The 19,724-nt window shown below is 20.2% G+C and overlaps 3 protein-coding genes across 3 annotated transcripts; all 3 read left to right on the top strand.

Moving 5' to 3' along the window:
* The first annotated feature begins 3,663 nt into the window (after nucleotides 1-3,663).
* Nucleotides 3,664-4,191, top strand: LOC128964341 (E3 ubiquitin-protein ligase MARCHF2-like). Its single transcript, XM_054310929.1, has one exon. The coding sequence runs from the start codon at nucleotides 3,664-3,666 to the stop codon at nucleotides 4,189-4,191; it is 528 nt and encodes a 175-aa protein (XP_054166904.1).
* Nucleotides 4,192-4,713: 522 nt separating this feature from the next.
* Nucleotides 4,714-6,282, top strand: LOC128964337 (uncharacterized). The gene is made up of 3 exons (XM_054310923.1): nucleotides 4,714-5,088; nucleotides 5,181-5,420; nucleotides 6,241-6,282. The coding sequence occupies exons 1-3, from the start codon at nucleotides 4,756-4,758 to the stop codon at nucleotides 6,280-6,282; spliced, it is 615 nt and encodes a 204-aa protein (XP_054166898.1). The 5' UTR covers nucleotides 4,714-4,755.
* A 4,294-nt stretch (nucleotides 6,283-10,576) lies between these two features.
* Nucleotides 10,577-19,458, top strand: LOC128964335 (uncharacterized). The gene is made up of 5 exons (XM_054310921.1): nucleotides 10,577-11,089; nucleotides 13,319-13,536; nucleotides 16,882-17,217; nucleotides 18,575-18,806; nucleotides 19,226-19,458. The coding sequence occupies exons 1-5, from the start codon at nucleotides 10,771-10,773 to the stop codon at nucleotides 19,456-19,458; spliced, it is 1,338 nt and encodes a 445-aa protein (XP_054166896.1). The 5' UTR covers nucleotides 10,577-10,770.
* Nucleotides 19,459-19,724: the final 266 nt, after the last annotated feature.

Raw genomic sequence — 19,724 nt, 5'->3', positions numbered from 1 at the left:
AAAGGAAATAAAATATTAGTTTTTTTAAATGGATTAATTTTAATATAAATTTTGCTAGCTAAATACTTTACAAATAAACATATTTGAATTAAAGATATTTATAAGTTTATTTAATAATATTAGTTTTTAATTTTTTTTATATAAGCAAATAAGTGTAATTATTTGTTAATATTTATATAAGTAATTATATATTTTTAAGAAAAATAATAATAAAAATTAAATTTAGACTGAAAATAAAAATATTTGTTGGCATCTTATCTTGATTAGCAATTATCTATTAAATTTTTTTCAAAATTATCTATCAAGTTTTTATATGATATACAATATGCAATAATTGCTTAATGTTTAGTTTATGAAAAGTATTAATATATTATGTATATATAAAAAAACTATTTACAGATGAGATTAAATGATGGGATAATCTCATACCCTGTCGGTCATTACTGAACCCATTTGATAGTACAGTATAATCGGCAATAATTTTTGTATTGTAAAACTTTTTTGTTATCAATTGGGAACAAATATGGGAGATGTTTGTCAAGTTTTTAATAACAGTTTCAGTGATTGATATTCAAGATGTACAGAAAAAATTGATGACAATCATGGATAACAATGATAAAGAAAATTGTATTTTTTTATATAATCAATGACGAAATTAATACTACAGTATACTCTAATATCTGTATTACTTGAAAACAATTTTTGTTTGTTAACTTGCTTTATAAACATAAAATTTATTTAGATCTAATCATTATTATAAAATTCAAACGTTGTATCAGAAAATACAAGTTTTCAATATAATAATCAAGTATTAAATAATAAAAAATACTAAATATATAATTATGTCAAATGAAAGCAAGATTGGTATCAAAACGCAAATAGACTCTGTTTTTGTGATAATATAAATAAAATTTCAAAAAAATAAAAGATTATTTGAAATAATAACATAATTTTGACATTAGTCTACTTGAGGCTAAATAAGCATTGAGATCAACTTTACTTTTACTAAATAATTTACAGTTATTTATATATATTTACTTTATATTTGTGTTATCATTATTAGAAATATATTTTTATAATATATTAATAAAAACTAAACACTAAGTAAAATAAGATGAAATATTTGCAACAACAAAATGTTTATTATTTATTAGCATAAATATTAGTATAAATTTTAAACATTAAATTGATTACATTAACTTAAATTAATTTTTTCTAATTATAAATATCAATTTAAATTCTAAAATTAAACCAAATATATATATATATTAATGATTAATTTATTATTTGATAATATTTTTTAAATCATAATTAATTATATAATTTATATTTTTAAGTCAATTTTATGTATTATATTTGCTGAAAAACCGGAAAGACTATACATTCCCAATATATCTTGTAATAAAAATATGTGTTAGATTTTGCAAACTTTAACTTAAGTTTTATTTAATATTTGTATATTAAAATTAGTTAATTTTTTTAATATTGATCGATGAATGCATATATATTACAGATTAAAAATCATTCATATGTTTTTAATTATATGAAAAATATATTTAGTTTACTAATAATATGAATAATCCATTTCCAGTTATTTAATATTTCTTTACTATATTTGAATAGTAATCCCAAATCAATCAATATTATGATATTTATATATTTAATATTAATATCATATTTTTTAATATAAATTTATAGAAACATAAATTTAGTATGTGTTATATTAAATTAAATTTTTAATTAATTTAATTAAATATTAATGTCTATAAGAATAATATAAATATAAATTTCTCTAATTTGATTTAATTTTTTAGTTTAATTAAAAAATTTGGAATAATTTCAAAAATATAATTAGTTTATAAATTTTTTAAAACAAGAATTTAATTAAATTAGATTAAAAAATATAATTTGTTATAATATGTAAAATTATTACAACAAATTATTTAATTTAATAATAATTGTGTTAGACTATTTTGATCAGCAATCAATCAAATTGAAATATAACTTGAATTAGTGTAATAAAATAATAATATCTTTGCTATTAATAGATTCAAAAAATACAAAAACTATAATAAAAAGTTTTAAAAATTAAATTTTTATCTTAATTTTAGGCAAAAAATCATATGAATTCCGGTAATATTATTAATAATTATATTAAGAGAAAGTAAAACCTGTTTTTTTAAATAATAATAACACTAAAAATATTATAACATATAATTAAATTATAATATCTGTTTACATTTAAATACAAATATAATCTGTTTTAACCACAACATTATCACTAAAATTTGTTGAAAACATTAATTTGTTTTGTAATAAAAAAAACCTAATAATACTATTGTAAATACATGATATATAAAATTTATATATAGATTTTTAGCTTACAAATAATTTTAAATAATTTTATGACTATAATACAATAAATTTATAATAAATTATTTTATAACTACCGTTAAGCAATAAAACTCAAACAATATATTAATGTATAGTATCTAATTGTAATAATGATATTATGATTGTTGTTGTTGTTGTTATTAATATTATTATTTTTATTATTAGTAAAAATATGATTACTTAGAAAATGATGACAACATTATCACGAAATCAATACATTAGTATATATTAACTATAAAACAAAAATAAATGAATTAGAAATAGTTTACTAACATATTGTTAATCCATAATAAACTAGAATTTTAAATCACAATTTCATAATTTAAATATAAAAAAAAAAGTTTTATTATTATTAATGAGTTGTATTGCCTTGAATTGTAGTTTTAATGATTGGCCTTTTTATTATTTATTATAAATTATATATATATATAAATATGTATATAAATATATTTATCAAATTACTTTTGGCAAATCATACTCAATAATAATGATTTTATAGTTTTATTTATTATTGTAGTTATGATTTTTTACAAAAGTATTATTTTTAATATTATTTATTTTATTATTATTATTATTATTATTATTAAATCACGTTTACTATAGTCTCTCACACTAGAAATGAATATTCAAAATTCAATTTTATGTATCTAACGAAATAACAAAATAACTAGTATGTGATTACTTTAAAAATTATAGTATGAAAAACATTTTCTATATTTATAAAAATACGGTAAACGATATGTGATTATAATTTTAAATTATGCGATGTTTAATCAAAAATAAACTAAACAAATAAAATAAAAATATTTTTTTTAATGAGACGATAATATGATATATGGGTCATATAAAATGTTTTTTTTTTGAAGATGTTTTTTGAATTAAATTACAAAACAGAATATAATTTTATGTATTTTCAAGATATCACAAAAAAGAATCTGATTTTTTATTTAGTTAGTAATTTATACAAAAATAATTTCAATTTTTAATTTAACAAAAATTAGTAATACCTGTATATTACAAATTAGTATTTCAAGTAAATTGTAATTTATATTTACATTACATTATATTAGTTGATTAAATTAATTGATTAGTCAAGTATTATAATTGTGACATAAATCACGCGAATTTTAAAAATGTTATTTTATTTCTTATTATTTTTTGTGTTTGAATTAAATCAGTTATTACTTAATAATAAAAACTATTATTGATTTCATTTGTATTGAATGTAATCTCAAATATTCAACAACAACAACAAAAATAGCAGAACTAATGGTCAGAAAAGAGTTGAAAACGTGTAAAATATGTCTGAAAGAGGAGACAGTCGCCGATCCGGTGCTCATAGTATGCAACTGTCCTAACATTTGGGTACACAAATCGTGCGGCGAACAGATGCTCGAACTGACCGCTCAAACCAATTGCGAGTTTTGCCAATTTCCGTACCGTACGGAACGCTATGCCAACAGTTGGCTCCGGTATCTGTTGGAAACGCCCGAAGAGTTGTATGAATTTTGTGATGCACTCAGACGTACGATCTATGTTATACACATTTGGATCATAATTTTAGCACTAGTCGTACAATTGTCTTACCAGTGCTTGTCGTCGTCGTCGGCATACATAAGCTTATGGGTGTACTTAGTATTGGCTCTACTGATCACTTGTTTTAGGTTTTACGTAGACATCCGGATCTGGCAAATCTATTACAATCGGATAGCATTTAGTCTAATAGATTGGCGCAAAACACACTATTCGGTCGTTTTGTACGCCAATCCCGATCCCAGACCTCAAACTCAGGGCTAGAAATTTGTGTGACAGATAACAACCCCCGGATAACAACAAAAAATAAAAAGTGAATTTTTAGGTTTAAATATATATTACTGTATAAAACTGTTTTGTGTGTCTTATCATATTAGCATAAAATATGAGGGAAAAAATATATTCAATTTTATTCAGTTTTAAATAAATAAAAAAAATTATAATATGTTTTTGTTTGTATAGTGTATATTAAATTTGAGTTTTAATTTAGTAATATTAATCACTAATCATCTCTTTATATGGAAAATGTTATTGAAAATTAATTTACCGGTATATATCAATACTGTACATATGTATCATTTTATTGTATAATAATTATTAAACATTTTACGATATTATTAATATATATTTGGTAAAAAAGAGATTACTTTTATAGATAAATAATATGTTTGTTGCAATAAATATATGTAAAAAAATGTCGTAAAAATTATCTTAATTTTACATATCAGGAGTGACAATATTTTTTGCATATAAAAGCCATTAATTTTAACTCATAAATATAACTAAGAGATTTACCACACATTTTGTTGTAATATAACAACAACAACAATGTTTACTAATAATATTTTTAATTTAATTATATTATTAGTGATATTACTATTGACATCAAATCAAATTAGTCATTATTGGTGTCAAGATATTATACATTTGGCGACTACCGAAACAACAGTATCACAACTGGACAGTCAAAGTCAGGCAACGGTTACACTTATTTATCAAACATTACAACAAAATCAATGTTACAAACAAACAATTTCTGATATAAAAAATTGTACCAAAAGTAAGGCTAGTGATAATGATTTTGAATTATATCATAATAATCGCATATTTCAATGCTGTCAATTGGCAATTGAATTTGATTGTTCACTGTTAACTGCAAAGGTATTAATATATATATATTTGTTTTATTATATCATATTATTTGAAACTTATTATTATTATTATTAAATAAACTATATTTGACTATTTTATAGACTAAATGTAACACAATCTTGGAAAGTACTCTGAAACTAGCCATTGATAATATGAAATATCAGTTAAATAACGATAATAATGCATTATGTAAGGGTAATCCTATTGAAACTGGCCGAAAGTGGTCATTTAATAACATCAGGTGCTCTGGTAGTAGTTTTACATCAGGCCTACCAAATACTGTAAATATCACTATTTTGCTTATTATAGTTGCAATGGTAAATAATTATGTTTTTATACTAGCTTAAAAAAGTATTTATTTATTTATTTAAAATTGTATTAAATAAATAAAGATAAATAAAACAAATTTATATTGAATAATGTTGAAATTAATGTAAGAAAAAATTAATTGCATAAATAACTTTATTTATTTTTTTTAATTAATCACCTAATTTTAAATAGATTATCATTATCTAAACTATGCTTATATTCTATTACTATTTTTAATAGTTTATTCAATAAATTATTATTGAAAGTAAATTAAGTTCAAAAAAAATAATTAAATTACATTACGCTTATAACAAAAATATTTTAAAATAACATTAAAATAATATATATATATATATATATATATATGAATATCATAGTATTTGACAGCATTTAGTGTCATAGTATACACACAGTACTACCATTTTTATAATCTTTTTAGGTTATCATTAGTTATTAATTTAAATATAAATTTTAAATTGTAATTATTGTTTTTTAATGAATAAAATATTTTGTTTAAAAGTATTTGACATTTTTTAACACTTTGTCTTTTAGTTTATTGTAAAATTATTGGCATTTATCACAAATTAAAACAATTAACTTGAATCAGTGGCAATATTAATACCTCTGTTTTTTTTAAAAAAATTACACTAATTTTATACTAGTATTATAATAATAAATTAAAATTTCTAAATTAATAGTTTTGTATTGTATATAATATTGTAAGAGTTTTGTATTAATATATTAATGATTTGTAAGTACTGTCTACATGTTTTTTGATGATAGTGTAATAATATATTACTGGTATAGATTTTTTTGACATTGAATTTGATGTAATTATTATCCAATTATTAGCATTATATCGAAATTTATATTGGTAAGTTAGGTACACTATGATGGCATATTAAAGTACTACTCATAATAACATCAATAAGTATATGTAAATACAGTCTATTTTGATTGATTTACAAGTATTACATTAGTAAACATATTGCTTATGAATTTTATTTCAAATTGAAATGCTATTAATTTAAACTTTTAAAAATAATTTTAAATCATAAATAGCGTACTCAATAGCATTGATGTGTCATCAATTTAATATGAAATCAGATTATTTATTTATTTATCAAAAAAATCCAAATAAATATTTACAAAATTTATTCTGTATAATCAATAAATTCACATTCAATTAAAATTATTTAATAAATTATAATTTCTCAAATAAAATATATTTATTTTTTCAAAAAATGTTAAATATACTGAAAATAAGGAAATCGTTTATTTTTTATTGTTTGTAATTATTGTTTTTACAATTAATAGAATTTCTAATATTATAGAGATTTTTAAATATAAATAAAATGTTTTCTGACAGAAAAAACTATTAATAAAATAATAATTTTGTAATTAATTTTTTAAAAAACAAATATTATACTATACACTATACAGTACTATATATGTGTATGAAAAAAAACAATTAAAATACAAAACTTATTTAATTTCAAATAGTTGTGCTCCCGGTGTATGAGTGATGTAACTAATTGTTGATAAATTGCTTGAAAAATCATTGAAATAAATCATATAAGTAATAATATATTTTATTATAAAATCTTCGTATATTTCATCATATAATTCATGCATTTGTTGCTTTAGATAATAGTTTAGTCAATAGATATTTTTTTGCATTTATTATATAAAATAGTAACAACAAAAACATAATACTAAGTATATAGCATTCAATTAAACTATAACTTATAGTACAGGTATATTATTATTAATATTTTTGTTAATTCATTGAATAGATTTAAAATCATATAGTTATTATTATTATTTATCTATTTTTTTTGTTAAACATTAAAACATAAATGTGTGACATGTATGTCAATAGACAGTATATATTTACAGACAGTAAACACAAAAAAAACAAAACAATTAATAACATATTTTGTATATTTTTATTGTGTATCGAAAAAAAATTTATATATTATATAAATTGACTAATATTTTCCTGTTATCTTCGCACAGTCAGTCAGTATTTAAAACTATATTATCTTATTATTTATCAAATATAAAGTTTATATAAAAATCTATGAGTTTACATATTGTCATTATTTTTTCTTTCAATATATTATTATTATTATTATCGTTATTATTTATTTATTATTATTAATTTTTTTATATACGGTATATGTATACACCTCGTATGTATGTACTGTATGTATTTATATTAAATATATGTTAGTTTAACCTAAATAATATGTATTTATGTTTTTTTATTATATATATAAATATATATACATATACAGTATATATATATATATATATATATATATATATATATGTTGCTTTTCTTGAATTATTATTCAATTTAATAATAACAAACACTCAACAATTTTTTTTCGTTAGCATTTAAAAAAAACTCGTAAACATTTGAATTATAAACTTTAAATATCTTTCAAAAATAGCATAACTGTGTATTTTATTATATTTGTCGGTAGATATACAATACATATAACTTATAAAAAAAGATAGAGATTTGAAAAAATTTACGGTAAGATAACAGGCATTAAAAGATAAGACATCGTTTGATAATAATTTATGTAAATATATAGTCTAAATATATTATATAAATATAGATTTTTACATATATTTAAATATTTTTTTCATATATATATTAATATATTATAATATATAGATGTTAGTGTCAATGAAACATATAATTGAAAAGTTTGTATATCATTTTTTTATACAAACAAATAAATAATTCAATTTATTTAACATAATATGGTTGACCAGTCATGTCAATTGAATGACAAATAATTGCCAAATAAATTAAATAAATGCAATAATTAAACAAACTTTTGTATACTAATAAATAATAATAATAATAATAATAATATTGATGAATTATTATGTCTATTCAATTGGAAAAATATAATTAGAAAAAATGTAGAATATTTTTATGTTAAATCATCAAAAAAATGCCAATAGTGATAATATTTATTTAAAAAAAACTAACTATTGTAATGGATTTTTATTTATTTATGTACTTTCTATAGATTTAAGGATATAGTAGACTGATTTATAATGATATGATTGTTTTATATCCATATAATAATATTGGTTTGTTTGTAACATAATCTTCAAATTTAACGATCAAATATAATGTCAATAAAAAAATGTTGTATGACTGGAAAAAAATAAAACTTAATTTTATTGTATTTTTAATTTTATTTTATTTTAAACATTTGTTAATATTTTTAGCTAAAATTTAAATTATAACATACTGTTTGCCAATCGATAATTGCCTCCAGTTTTGAATCCAGTATTTTTTAAATATAAACAAGAGTTTTAGGTATTGTTATAAAAATAGCCAAAATTAAATGTATCGGAAATAAAAATTTAGTTTACTTTTATTAAATGATATATTATTTTTATTAGTAATAATAATTTATTATATTTTTAAACTATTGACACTTCAGGGGTAGTAATATTATTATAGTTATATTATACAAATACAAATATGTATATCAAATAATATTTAAAATAAAATACTTAGTTTAATATTGTATTCAATTAAATAAAATAATATTAGTTTATAAATAGTAAATATCGAAAATAATCTTAGTAGGATTAGTATTTTGATAAATATGATACTATAAAACTTTAAAAATATTAAAAGATTTTTTATAATTTTATAAAGTTTATTATATAAGGTTTTTGATTATAAACATAACATTTAATCCTAGAGCTCATAATGTATCTAATTTTAGTTTATTAAGCTTTTGTTGTTTAATATGTTATGACAAAATTAAAGTGCAATTTACAGTAAAAATTCAATATTATATTATTATATTCAATATAAAAGCAAATACAATATATTATTTATAATATATGCAAAATTGAAAACTAAATTATTACAAAATAATATTATCAAAAAAAAATTGTATCACATTTAATGAGTTATGCTGAAATACATTTTTAATTAATAATTATTTTTCAAAATAAAATTTCAAATATGCAAAAATTACTGTATAATTATAAGCAATAAAACAAAGTTCTTGGAATTGAATATAATAATAATAATAATAATAAAAATTATATTATAATAAATATAATTTAATGAAAATTGATTGAAAATTGATAGCAAATTATTGGACACTCCCTATAGTAAAAATCAAATTCAATTTTTAAATAAAATATTATTTTTCTCTAATCAAATAAGATAATAACCAAAAAGACAATTGCATTTTACATAAATTATAATAATATTCAGTTTTTTTCACAATTATAATTTGCATATTTCCAATCAGTAGGCAAAGCTAATTGAAATAATTATCATTAAATAATAGTAATAATAGTAATAATAATAATTAAAAAAAAATAATAAAAACTGACATTAAAATAGTAGCGAATAATATTAGCGACACTTTCTTGTCATTTGAGAGTCAAAAAACACCTGAAATTTTATATTTATTCAATTATATATAAATACTATATATATATATATATACAGTATATATACTAAACGTTTTTATTAGGAGTTTTCACTTCACGACCTGATTTCCCAGAGAACCCATAGGATAGGTATTACTGGAAATACAGCCAAAAAAACAAGAACCTGAAGGCGCTCTCTCAACAGTTTTCTATCGACAGTTAGGCTATACTACACACTGTTATTAGGAAACAGACCCTAAAACAGACAACTGGATGTTGAAAGCCTTGGATTTATTAATGAAAAACTCTGTTTAATATATATATTAATATACAGTATATATATATATTGATATATAAGTATATTTTGATACATAAGTGATATGATAGCAGTTTTAAAATTACTCCGTGGATTATAAATCTTTTTAAGTATAAAACTTTTAGTTTTTATTTCTCCTAACCATTGGATTGGAAAATAAAATAAAAATTTAAAGATTAAGAAAAAAACAAAAAAACTCAAAATTACTGATTATTAGTGACTTAAAACCCGATTTTCACTCTCAGATTCCGTCATTGATATTGATTTGCGATTCAAAAATTTGCGTTTAAATTAAAATAAAAAGTTCATTAAATGTGTTGCAAAAAATAACATTGCAATCGTGTGGTAATGTGTCAGTGATTTAATATGTAATAATAATAATAATAATTTATTTTATTTAATTAATTATTGATAAATTTTTTTGACTCATTTTTCGAGTTAAATATAGTGCAGTAGTTTATATATACTGTATGTGTGTATGAGTTTATGTGTTTAACTATTAAAAAATGTGAAATAAACTTTTTTTCACTATTCAATTGAAACTTTATGTTACTTTATTTTATTTCAAACAAAAAATAGTTGCAAAAAAATATGATTGCAATGATCAACCAATTTAAGGATATAATATCATCAAAATGTTTCATCAATGCCTATATATGCCGTCAATTAAATTGAAATTATTGCTATATATTGTACTGTTGTTGACTTGTCTGACCAAATGTGATACCAATAATAACACCGATGTTGTCGTTGACGACGACAGTGATTCAGTGGCCAGCGATGATGAGGCGGCCATACCTGAGGAAGTGGTCAACTTTTGTGAAGACAATTATATCGATTCGGCCTATTTTAACGGTTACGATATTATAGTGACCAGAGATGACTGGCTCTGGTATTACTATAAAGATTATCATAACCTGAGCTCACCATTTAGTCAGAAACAGTTCACTCAAGGTTTGAAATAAATATTATTTTTTTATCACAAATAATTGGTTATTTCAAAACGTTTTTTCCCGATAATATTATTTATATATATAATGATTACCTGCTTATTATTTTATTAGAAAACCTATCTAATTCTGCAAGTTTTATAAAATACAATATTATATATATATAAATATTATTTTATTATATTAATATATAATTATTTAATTATAAGTAAAGTACATTATAATTTTTATAATTTATAATTAACAATTTTTTGATGTGTATTTTTATTATATACAATTATTTATACTGTATATATTGATATTTTAGTTATTTACTCATAAATAGCTTTGATAGCACTGGTTATTGTATTATTGTAATGCTTGACATATAATTGTATAAATACAGTAATTGAAAATATGTTTATAAAGATTTATTTAGTATTAAATATTAATAATAAGTACATGTATTCTATATTTTTTATATATTTATATATATAATACTACAGCAACATAAAATAGCATAATAATATATTTATGAAATTTCTACTGTATTATATATTATACAGTCTGTATATAAATATTTTAAATTGTTAAAGCATTTTTCAAGTGAAATAAATTTTCTTATTATTCACTTAACTTTTACTCTCATGAGAAAGAGAGAGAGAGAGAGAGAGAGAGAGAGAGAGAGAGAGAGAGAGTACACTAAATTATAATGAAAACTAGTTGCTGTTATATAAATAAATAAATAAATAAATAAATTTATTGAAATTTGCGATCACTTTCTTACACTAATAAATGAAACTAAACGTCAAAACATTAAACCAAACTATTTTTCTCACTGTTAAGTATAATAAACAGTTATAACTTCGGGGGGTTTATGTTAACTATATTACTATAGTATACTAGGCTTTCAGTTAGTAATTTTTCAATCAATTTATGGATACATTTAGATATTTATTTTGTAATCATATATATAATCTCATTTTACAATCACATTTTTCTATACTATAAATTTTTTTAGTTTAATTGTGAAAATTATGCCATCGATTATATGTAATGTATAATGTATTACTAAAAAATTTTGTTTAAGGATAGAAATGTAAAATAAACTTTTATATACATTATATTTAATATATTATAATTATATGAATATATTTAAATCTTGTTGATTACATTTGCAATTTTATATTAACTAATGGACTATTTATTTACGCAAAATATTTTATTTATAAAATAAATAGTAATTTATATTAAATATTATAATGTAATAAATTTATATTTAAAAGATTAATTTTATTTAATGTAGACATTATAAAGTATAAATAATTTTCTAATGTTTTTAATAAAAATTATTATCTTATAATGAAATGTTTTTATTATAATATTAAAATTTAATAATATTATAGCAAGCAAACCAAAAACAAAATTATCATTTTTATTATTTGTTAACTAGTATATACTGTATTTTTGGATTATTATTTTTATTATTAATATTACAATAATTATTTAATCAAAAACTTTCAAAAAATCAAAAAAAAAATTATCTTATACTGTATATAAAAAATATAGTATTTATGAATGCCTAACACATCATACAGTACTTAACATAAAGATTAAATACTTGAACATAAAAAATAATAATCTTATAATTATAAAAAAAAATTATATATATATTTAATTTTTAAAAAAGATTTACAATTTATTTCATAATCATTATAAAACCATATATTAATTACACAAAGATGTTTGTGTGTATATTCACAAACTTAAAAAGGGGTCAATTTTCGTATAAATTTTGATTAAAATAAAGTTTTTTTTCAAGAAAAATGAAAATCTCTTGTGTTTTTTTATTCTTTATTTGGAAAATAATTAATTGAATTAACAAATAATAAATAACAGAAAAAATAAATAATTTCTCATAAAACACACACTAAAAGAATATTTGTATTGTAATTATTTAAGTAAGAGATTCATCATAAGTGCAAAATAAAACAAAATAATAATAATAATAATAATTAATTACAAAACTGAAAGGCAAACAACATATTTTTGTGTATTTTTTTTTAAGTATTATTATTATTATTAAAACAAAAGGACTAACAATAACAAGAAAATATATTTATATTTTCATAAAAACAATGAATCTTTACGTTTACTGTTTTAGTTAGTTTTAAAAATGACTAAATTGTTAGTCAAACATAACTGTTGTATTAATTTTGTTTATTTTATTTTTGTTGGTTTATTTGATGTATAGGCGATCACATTCAGGGGGCGTTCAACATATCAAAGATACCTAAATGTAATGTCGACGACAGTGTCGACTGTAAAGAGGTTCTCAAAATGCGAGATATGGCCGTCTATTTCCTACACAATAAGGCCAGGAGTCGGTCCTACTATAATCTGGACGTCCGAAACAGGAACGGCAGCCAAAAGCGCGTCAAACCCAAACACCTCCCGTGGGGTATGAAACAGGTTTGTATGGCAAACACACACACACAAAATATATGAGCATTTGATTTATTATTATTATTATTTTTAAAAAATCATATTTTTATTTTGCTATGAAAATTATACCGCTATTTAATGCCGCCTACAAAATTACATATTTGATATTAATTTTTTTTAAATATAAATAATTATAATCTTTATCTATATTTGACTCAACTATGTTATAATTTTTGTTTAATTGCTGTACTGTAGTTGTAATAGTGTTTAAAGTCATAAAAATATTTTTTTTATATATAAATATATAGTCTTAGGGTACTATATTTAAACATAAAAATAATAAAACATTTTAATTTATAAATTGTTAATTATTATTTTATACAAAAAAGTGTGTACTCCTCTATAATATTTTATATTTTAATTAAGTCATTACTACTACTACAATAATATACCTTATTATTTTTTAATAAATAATATTAACATTTTATAGGGTAAATAAAAATTTATGTTATGAAATACATTTATAATATGTAATAAATTTCAGATAACTATAAATTTTGGCGTACAAATTTATAAATATCATAAAAAAATATTGTACACTTAATTTATTAGTCAATAAAAAACATAATCTATAGTATTGTGTAACACTATTATATTGATATTGATATATATATATATATTGATTGATAATCAAATGTAACTTATTTTTTTGAAAAAAATAATATTTATTTTATTTGAGTTTTTTAAGGTAAGATTTATAAACAGATAAATCTCTCTCTCTCTCTCTCTCTCTCTCTCTCTCTCTCTCTCTCTCTCTCTCTCTCTCTCTCTTATTAATTAATTCACTGGTTTACAAAAAAAAAAAAATCATAGTTATGTGTCAGTCATACCTATCACCTAATAATCAATAAATATATGTAATACTAAAATAACGGTTCTGTGCCATAACTGTACCATTTGTTCAAAACATATACATGAGCTCAATGTTAAACAAGTGAGTTCAGTAAGTGTTTTAAATCTGTTAAAAATATTTAATCTCCTAATAATGCAATAAACTGATAACTGTCTGTTATATTACATTGAGTGACAACTATTGGTAGTTCAACAACAAACTGAATGAATTGAAAAGCAAAAATAATAACTAAAAATTTTAAATTGAAAATTAAGCCTTAATTTGCTTCATATACAGTATATTAAAAAAAAAGTTAGAAAATGCTATAATAATAGCAAACAATTTTTACTGTTAAATCTTCTATTGTTATACACAGTTATTACACACACATAAAGTAATTAACTATTTCTTATCAATAGTAATGTCTAACTCTAATGATAAGCACATGATTTTTCTGGCGATGGTTTTTAATGGCATTACTTTTTTTGTTGATGGTTTCATACCATCGTTCATCAGTTATTGTTTATGTTGTTGTTGTTGTTATTATTGTAGTTATTGTTGTTTAGTACCATTTGATGTCAGTAAACGGTTGCGTTTAAAATGCAATCAAATATCAATCAAAAATGAGAAATTAAATACTAAGAAAATTCTTATAAAATATTTGCCCCTTTTTTTGAAAAGTATTGACTGATTATTTTGCTGTCAACTAAATATAATTGTGGTTCCGTTTATTTTATTATATTATATTATTATTATAATAATAATATATAGGCTTATCTGTGATTATTATTATTAATATTATTGTAAAACTTCTCTATTTTTCTAGTAAATTATAATACTTAAAGATTATTAAAGCGTTTAACTTTTTAAAAATAAAATAAATAATAACTTATTTTTATTATACATTCTATAAAATGTTTCAATAAATTTATTTTTTAAAATAAAATTATCAAAAAAATGTATTAATTCATATGTTTTCTAAATGTATAGCAAAGTTTAGCAATAAAATTAATAATAAATAAATAAATTCATAAGTTAAGCAATTCACTTTATAAATTTTTAATTAACTTTAAAAATTAACATTTAATCATTTAATTATTTTATAAAAATGCATTAGCAATAATAATATGAATCATACTATTATGTATGGTAAATTAATCAATTATTTATTTTAATAATTTTTTTATTTGTATTATTTTTCAATCAAATATAAATAAAAATTTTGTTAAACAAATAAATTTCACAATAGGTTTATAAGTAATTTTATTTTTATTTGATTATTTGCTACAAAATAATATGTCAAAGTAAAACAAAATAAATAAGTGTTAATTAATTTATGATTATCAAGTGATTAAATACTAATAATTGTTTATCGTTTATGTTTTTATATTTATATCTAACCTGACCTAACATTATTTTATATGTTGTAATAAAGTTGTAATTATTATTATTATTATTATTACTAATCTTAATAAGTTGCTGCTCAAATATGTTTAATATTTAATAATATTTTTTAAAATTATTTTATTTATGTATTTAGTTAGTTTTTGTTTTTTAATGAGCAAATATATAGTAATTATGATACAGTGATTGTAAATTTTGATTTAAACAAATATTTTGTTTATTTGTTTTATATACTTTTAATTTTAAATTTTTGTTTTGTTTTTTTTTCATTAAATTAATAGCGATTTTTTTATGATTAATAAGATATTGCAAAATATTAATATATTATTTATTTTTTATTTATTCTAAATCATGTTGATAATTTTTCAAAATAATTTAGTTAAATGTCTATATAATATACAGTAATTATTTAAAATATTTAATTTATTTTAATATTTCATCTGCAATTTGATTTAGTTTTTTTTGTTAGAAAATAAATATCGTTACAAATATTAAAAATAATAATAGCTAATTAGTTGAAAATAAATGCACGAAATTATAATTTAAATGATTTCATATTTATATATTATTAATTTTTTTAAAAAATATTTCTAAATAAATGATTTAATCAACAAATTTAAACATTTGTTGACTGTCTTTACCAACTTAGGTGTTGTACCACAACTAATATGCCATTCAAACAATAATATCTTTAATAATTTTATTTTATTTAACTATAAAATTTATAAATGATAGGTGTTATTTTGCACAATAATTGTTATGATTACCAAAAATGTAATGGATATGTAATTAATGAAAACTTTTGGGTCAATTAATCTTACATTAAAATAAGTATATAAACATAATAAAAATAATTAAGTTGTTTATATTAAAACAAATAATAATAATAATAATAATAATATCTGACTTTAATTAAAAACATGAATTTTAATTTTAATTGCATTAATTGCAAAAATGAATTATGTATTGAGTATTGCATAAGCGATAAGTCTTACAAGTAATTAATTATACATTTTTTGTTTGTTTGTTTCTTTCTCTCTCTTTCTTTTTTGATGTTATTTAAAATCCAACATTAGGTGGGATTATTGGGCGGAAATTTATGGCCAAATGGATGGGAGGCCTATCAAGAGCACCGGCCGGTAGCCTATCTGCCGGCTCGCTATGAGATGATATTCATAATGAATGGCCGAAACTTTTCCAATACGGTGTTGGCCTGGAACTCGTTGGACACGAAAAACTGGAACAGTTCGTGGAGATATAAAGACATTGGCGATCAAGTGGTCTACACCGGTATGTTTGAAATGAATGGCATTGTCTATGCAATCGGAGAAACTAAAAACAGTATCGAAAGAGTTGGCAAAGTATACAGATATCATATGGCCGGACATAATGATCGTAAACTAACCGAAACTGTATGTATTAATAATAACCAATATTTAGGGGTTTTTAAGTTTTTATCATAAAAAAAATATTATTATATATAGATATAGTCCACTAAATATTGAATATTAAATTTTTAAAAATTTCTTAACTATCAATTTAATTAATGTTGAATGGTCATTTGGCAATAAAACTATGCCTCTAATAATTAATAGTTAATATTTTAGGTTTGACTAATATAGTTTGTATATAAATTGTATTATACTTAATATATTGTTTTTTTAACATAAAATAGTCGTTAATTATTTTTATAAGTAATTTTTGATATATAGATAATTTCCTGAATTCTTATATATATATATATATATACTGTATATATGATGTAATTTATTATATAGTATTTAAAAAATCATTTAAAAATAATATTTCCTATAAAATCAATTAAAAATATTTCAAAAATCTATCACTATCTACTATATTACAGTTTTTCTTAATTTTTTATTATCCATAAAATTGTCAAACATACGCTTAAAATGATTGATTTTTTTTTTGAGTAAAAACAAAACAAAAACTACATTTAAAAGCTATTAACTTTATTAGCTATAAATAAACATAGAAATTGTCAAATAATTGCAACATTACTTTCTATAAAAGTTTTCAATTTCAATCAATTGATTGATAATTTAATAAAAATAATTGTTTAGAAAGTGTTTAGTATTAAAATACACTATGTATTTATAATGTAGGTCTTAACCAATAACAACAAAATATAGTTTAATATATCGTATCACAATAATTGTTAATAAATTTATATTTATATTATACTCTATCTAAATATAGCACATGTACTGTATTTTAAAAACTACACTATAATTTCATCAAATATTTAATTATATCGATAGTATTATTATTATCCCGCAAAGTCTAAGCCAAACTTGATGTATATATACACTGTATGATTCATATACTCTAAGCTATTGTATAGTAATTTAGTTATTTTTAATTAAAAAAAAATAGTTATCAAATGAGTCTTAATTTTTTTTATTAGAGAAATAAATGCCAAACCAATTGAGCTCAAGACAAATGCCTTCCTATCACGCGATCAATCAGTTTATGGAAAAAAATATATTATTTATTTATTGTAATTTTTTTTTTTTAAAAAGTTATATAATAATAGATACAAAATAGAAATTATTTTTATATTAAACTTTGATTAAAATAGTATATAATCATTGGTATTAAAGTTTATTAAAAAAAATAACTAAACAAAAACAAAATAAAATAAAATTGAAAAAAGTAATAATTTAGTTTAATATTAAAATCGTTTTTTGTTAGTAAATTAAATAATAATAATAATAATTAAAACAACTTTTTATTCCACACAAATAGCACCAAACAGTGGACGACTTTTTCGGTTGTCCCGAAAAACCACAAAAACGCCAATCAATAGTCAACACCATACGTACCAATCGCGAGGTCCGTACGGGCAGTATATTGAACGGCTCGTCGTCGTCCAAATCGGTGACCACCGATGAAGACTCGATACTCATATCGATATTCATTGGTATAGTCATTACGGCGTGTCTGACCACAATCGTCTTGGCCTTCCTGACCATCACCGGTATTACATATTATTATTTTTGTGTCCATAAACGGCGCAAACGATTGTCACGTTTGACACTCAATGCATACAATCGTTTCAAATATTGACTTTTAAAAAATTTTTATTTTAAAAAACCTCAAATCACAACAAACTACTACTACTACTACCACTACTACTTAAATGCACATATTTTGAACAGTAAATCAGTAAATATTTTTGATTTATAATAATTATAGTAATATCAAAAATTTTAGTTGTAGGTTTTTTGTTAAAAATAAATTAATTTAATTGACATTTTATTCACACGACAAATATAAATAAATATATATAAATAAAAATATATTTATTTTTTTGATTGAATGCATTGATTTTCAAACTGTGTGTTTCATTTGACCCCCTTTTTCGTGTCGCAAACCTCTTTATTGATCACCTGATAGGCCGCAAAAAGTCTAAATTAAGCGACAGTCACATCATTGAGTCGACAGTACCGAAACAGATGCCGGTCATTGGCCTCGACTACAGTCCCCGACAGACGTCCAACATATCCCGATTCGACTCCATGTCATCCATAACAGCCATTTACTCGCAGATCAGTCGACCGCCAAACAAGACCAGCAAAAAAAGTATCGATTATACCGTACATGAAAACAATCAAAACAATTGTTATTAACATTTTAATTAAAATAAACTGTTGTTAAAATTTAATGTCACTTTTTTTAATACTATTTGTATTGTTACTTAAATATATACACAAATTTTCATAATGTGTGTATAATTTATTATTAGTTTTTTATGGATAGTATTTAATAAAATTTATTTTATTTTTTTTTATTAATTAATGTGTAATTTATTTAATCACAAAATATTTTTTGCTATATTATTAATACTAATTTAGTATATGTATTGAATACATAGTAATATATTTAGACTGATAAA

This window comes from Oppia nitens, unplaced genomic scaffold (genome assembly GCF_028296485.1).
Source record: "Oppia nitens isolate AA-2021 unplaced genomic scaffold, nextdenovo-longstitch-racon4-pilon3 scaffold8_pilon_pilon_pilon, whole genome shotgun sequence".
NCBI classification, from domain to species: Eukaryota; Metazoa; Arthropoda; class Arachnida; order Sarcoptiformes; family Oppiidae; genus Oppia; species Oppia nitens.
This window is presented reverse-complemented; position numbering and strand designations above follow the sequence as displayed.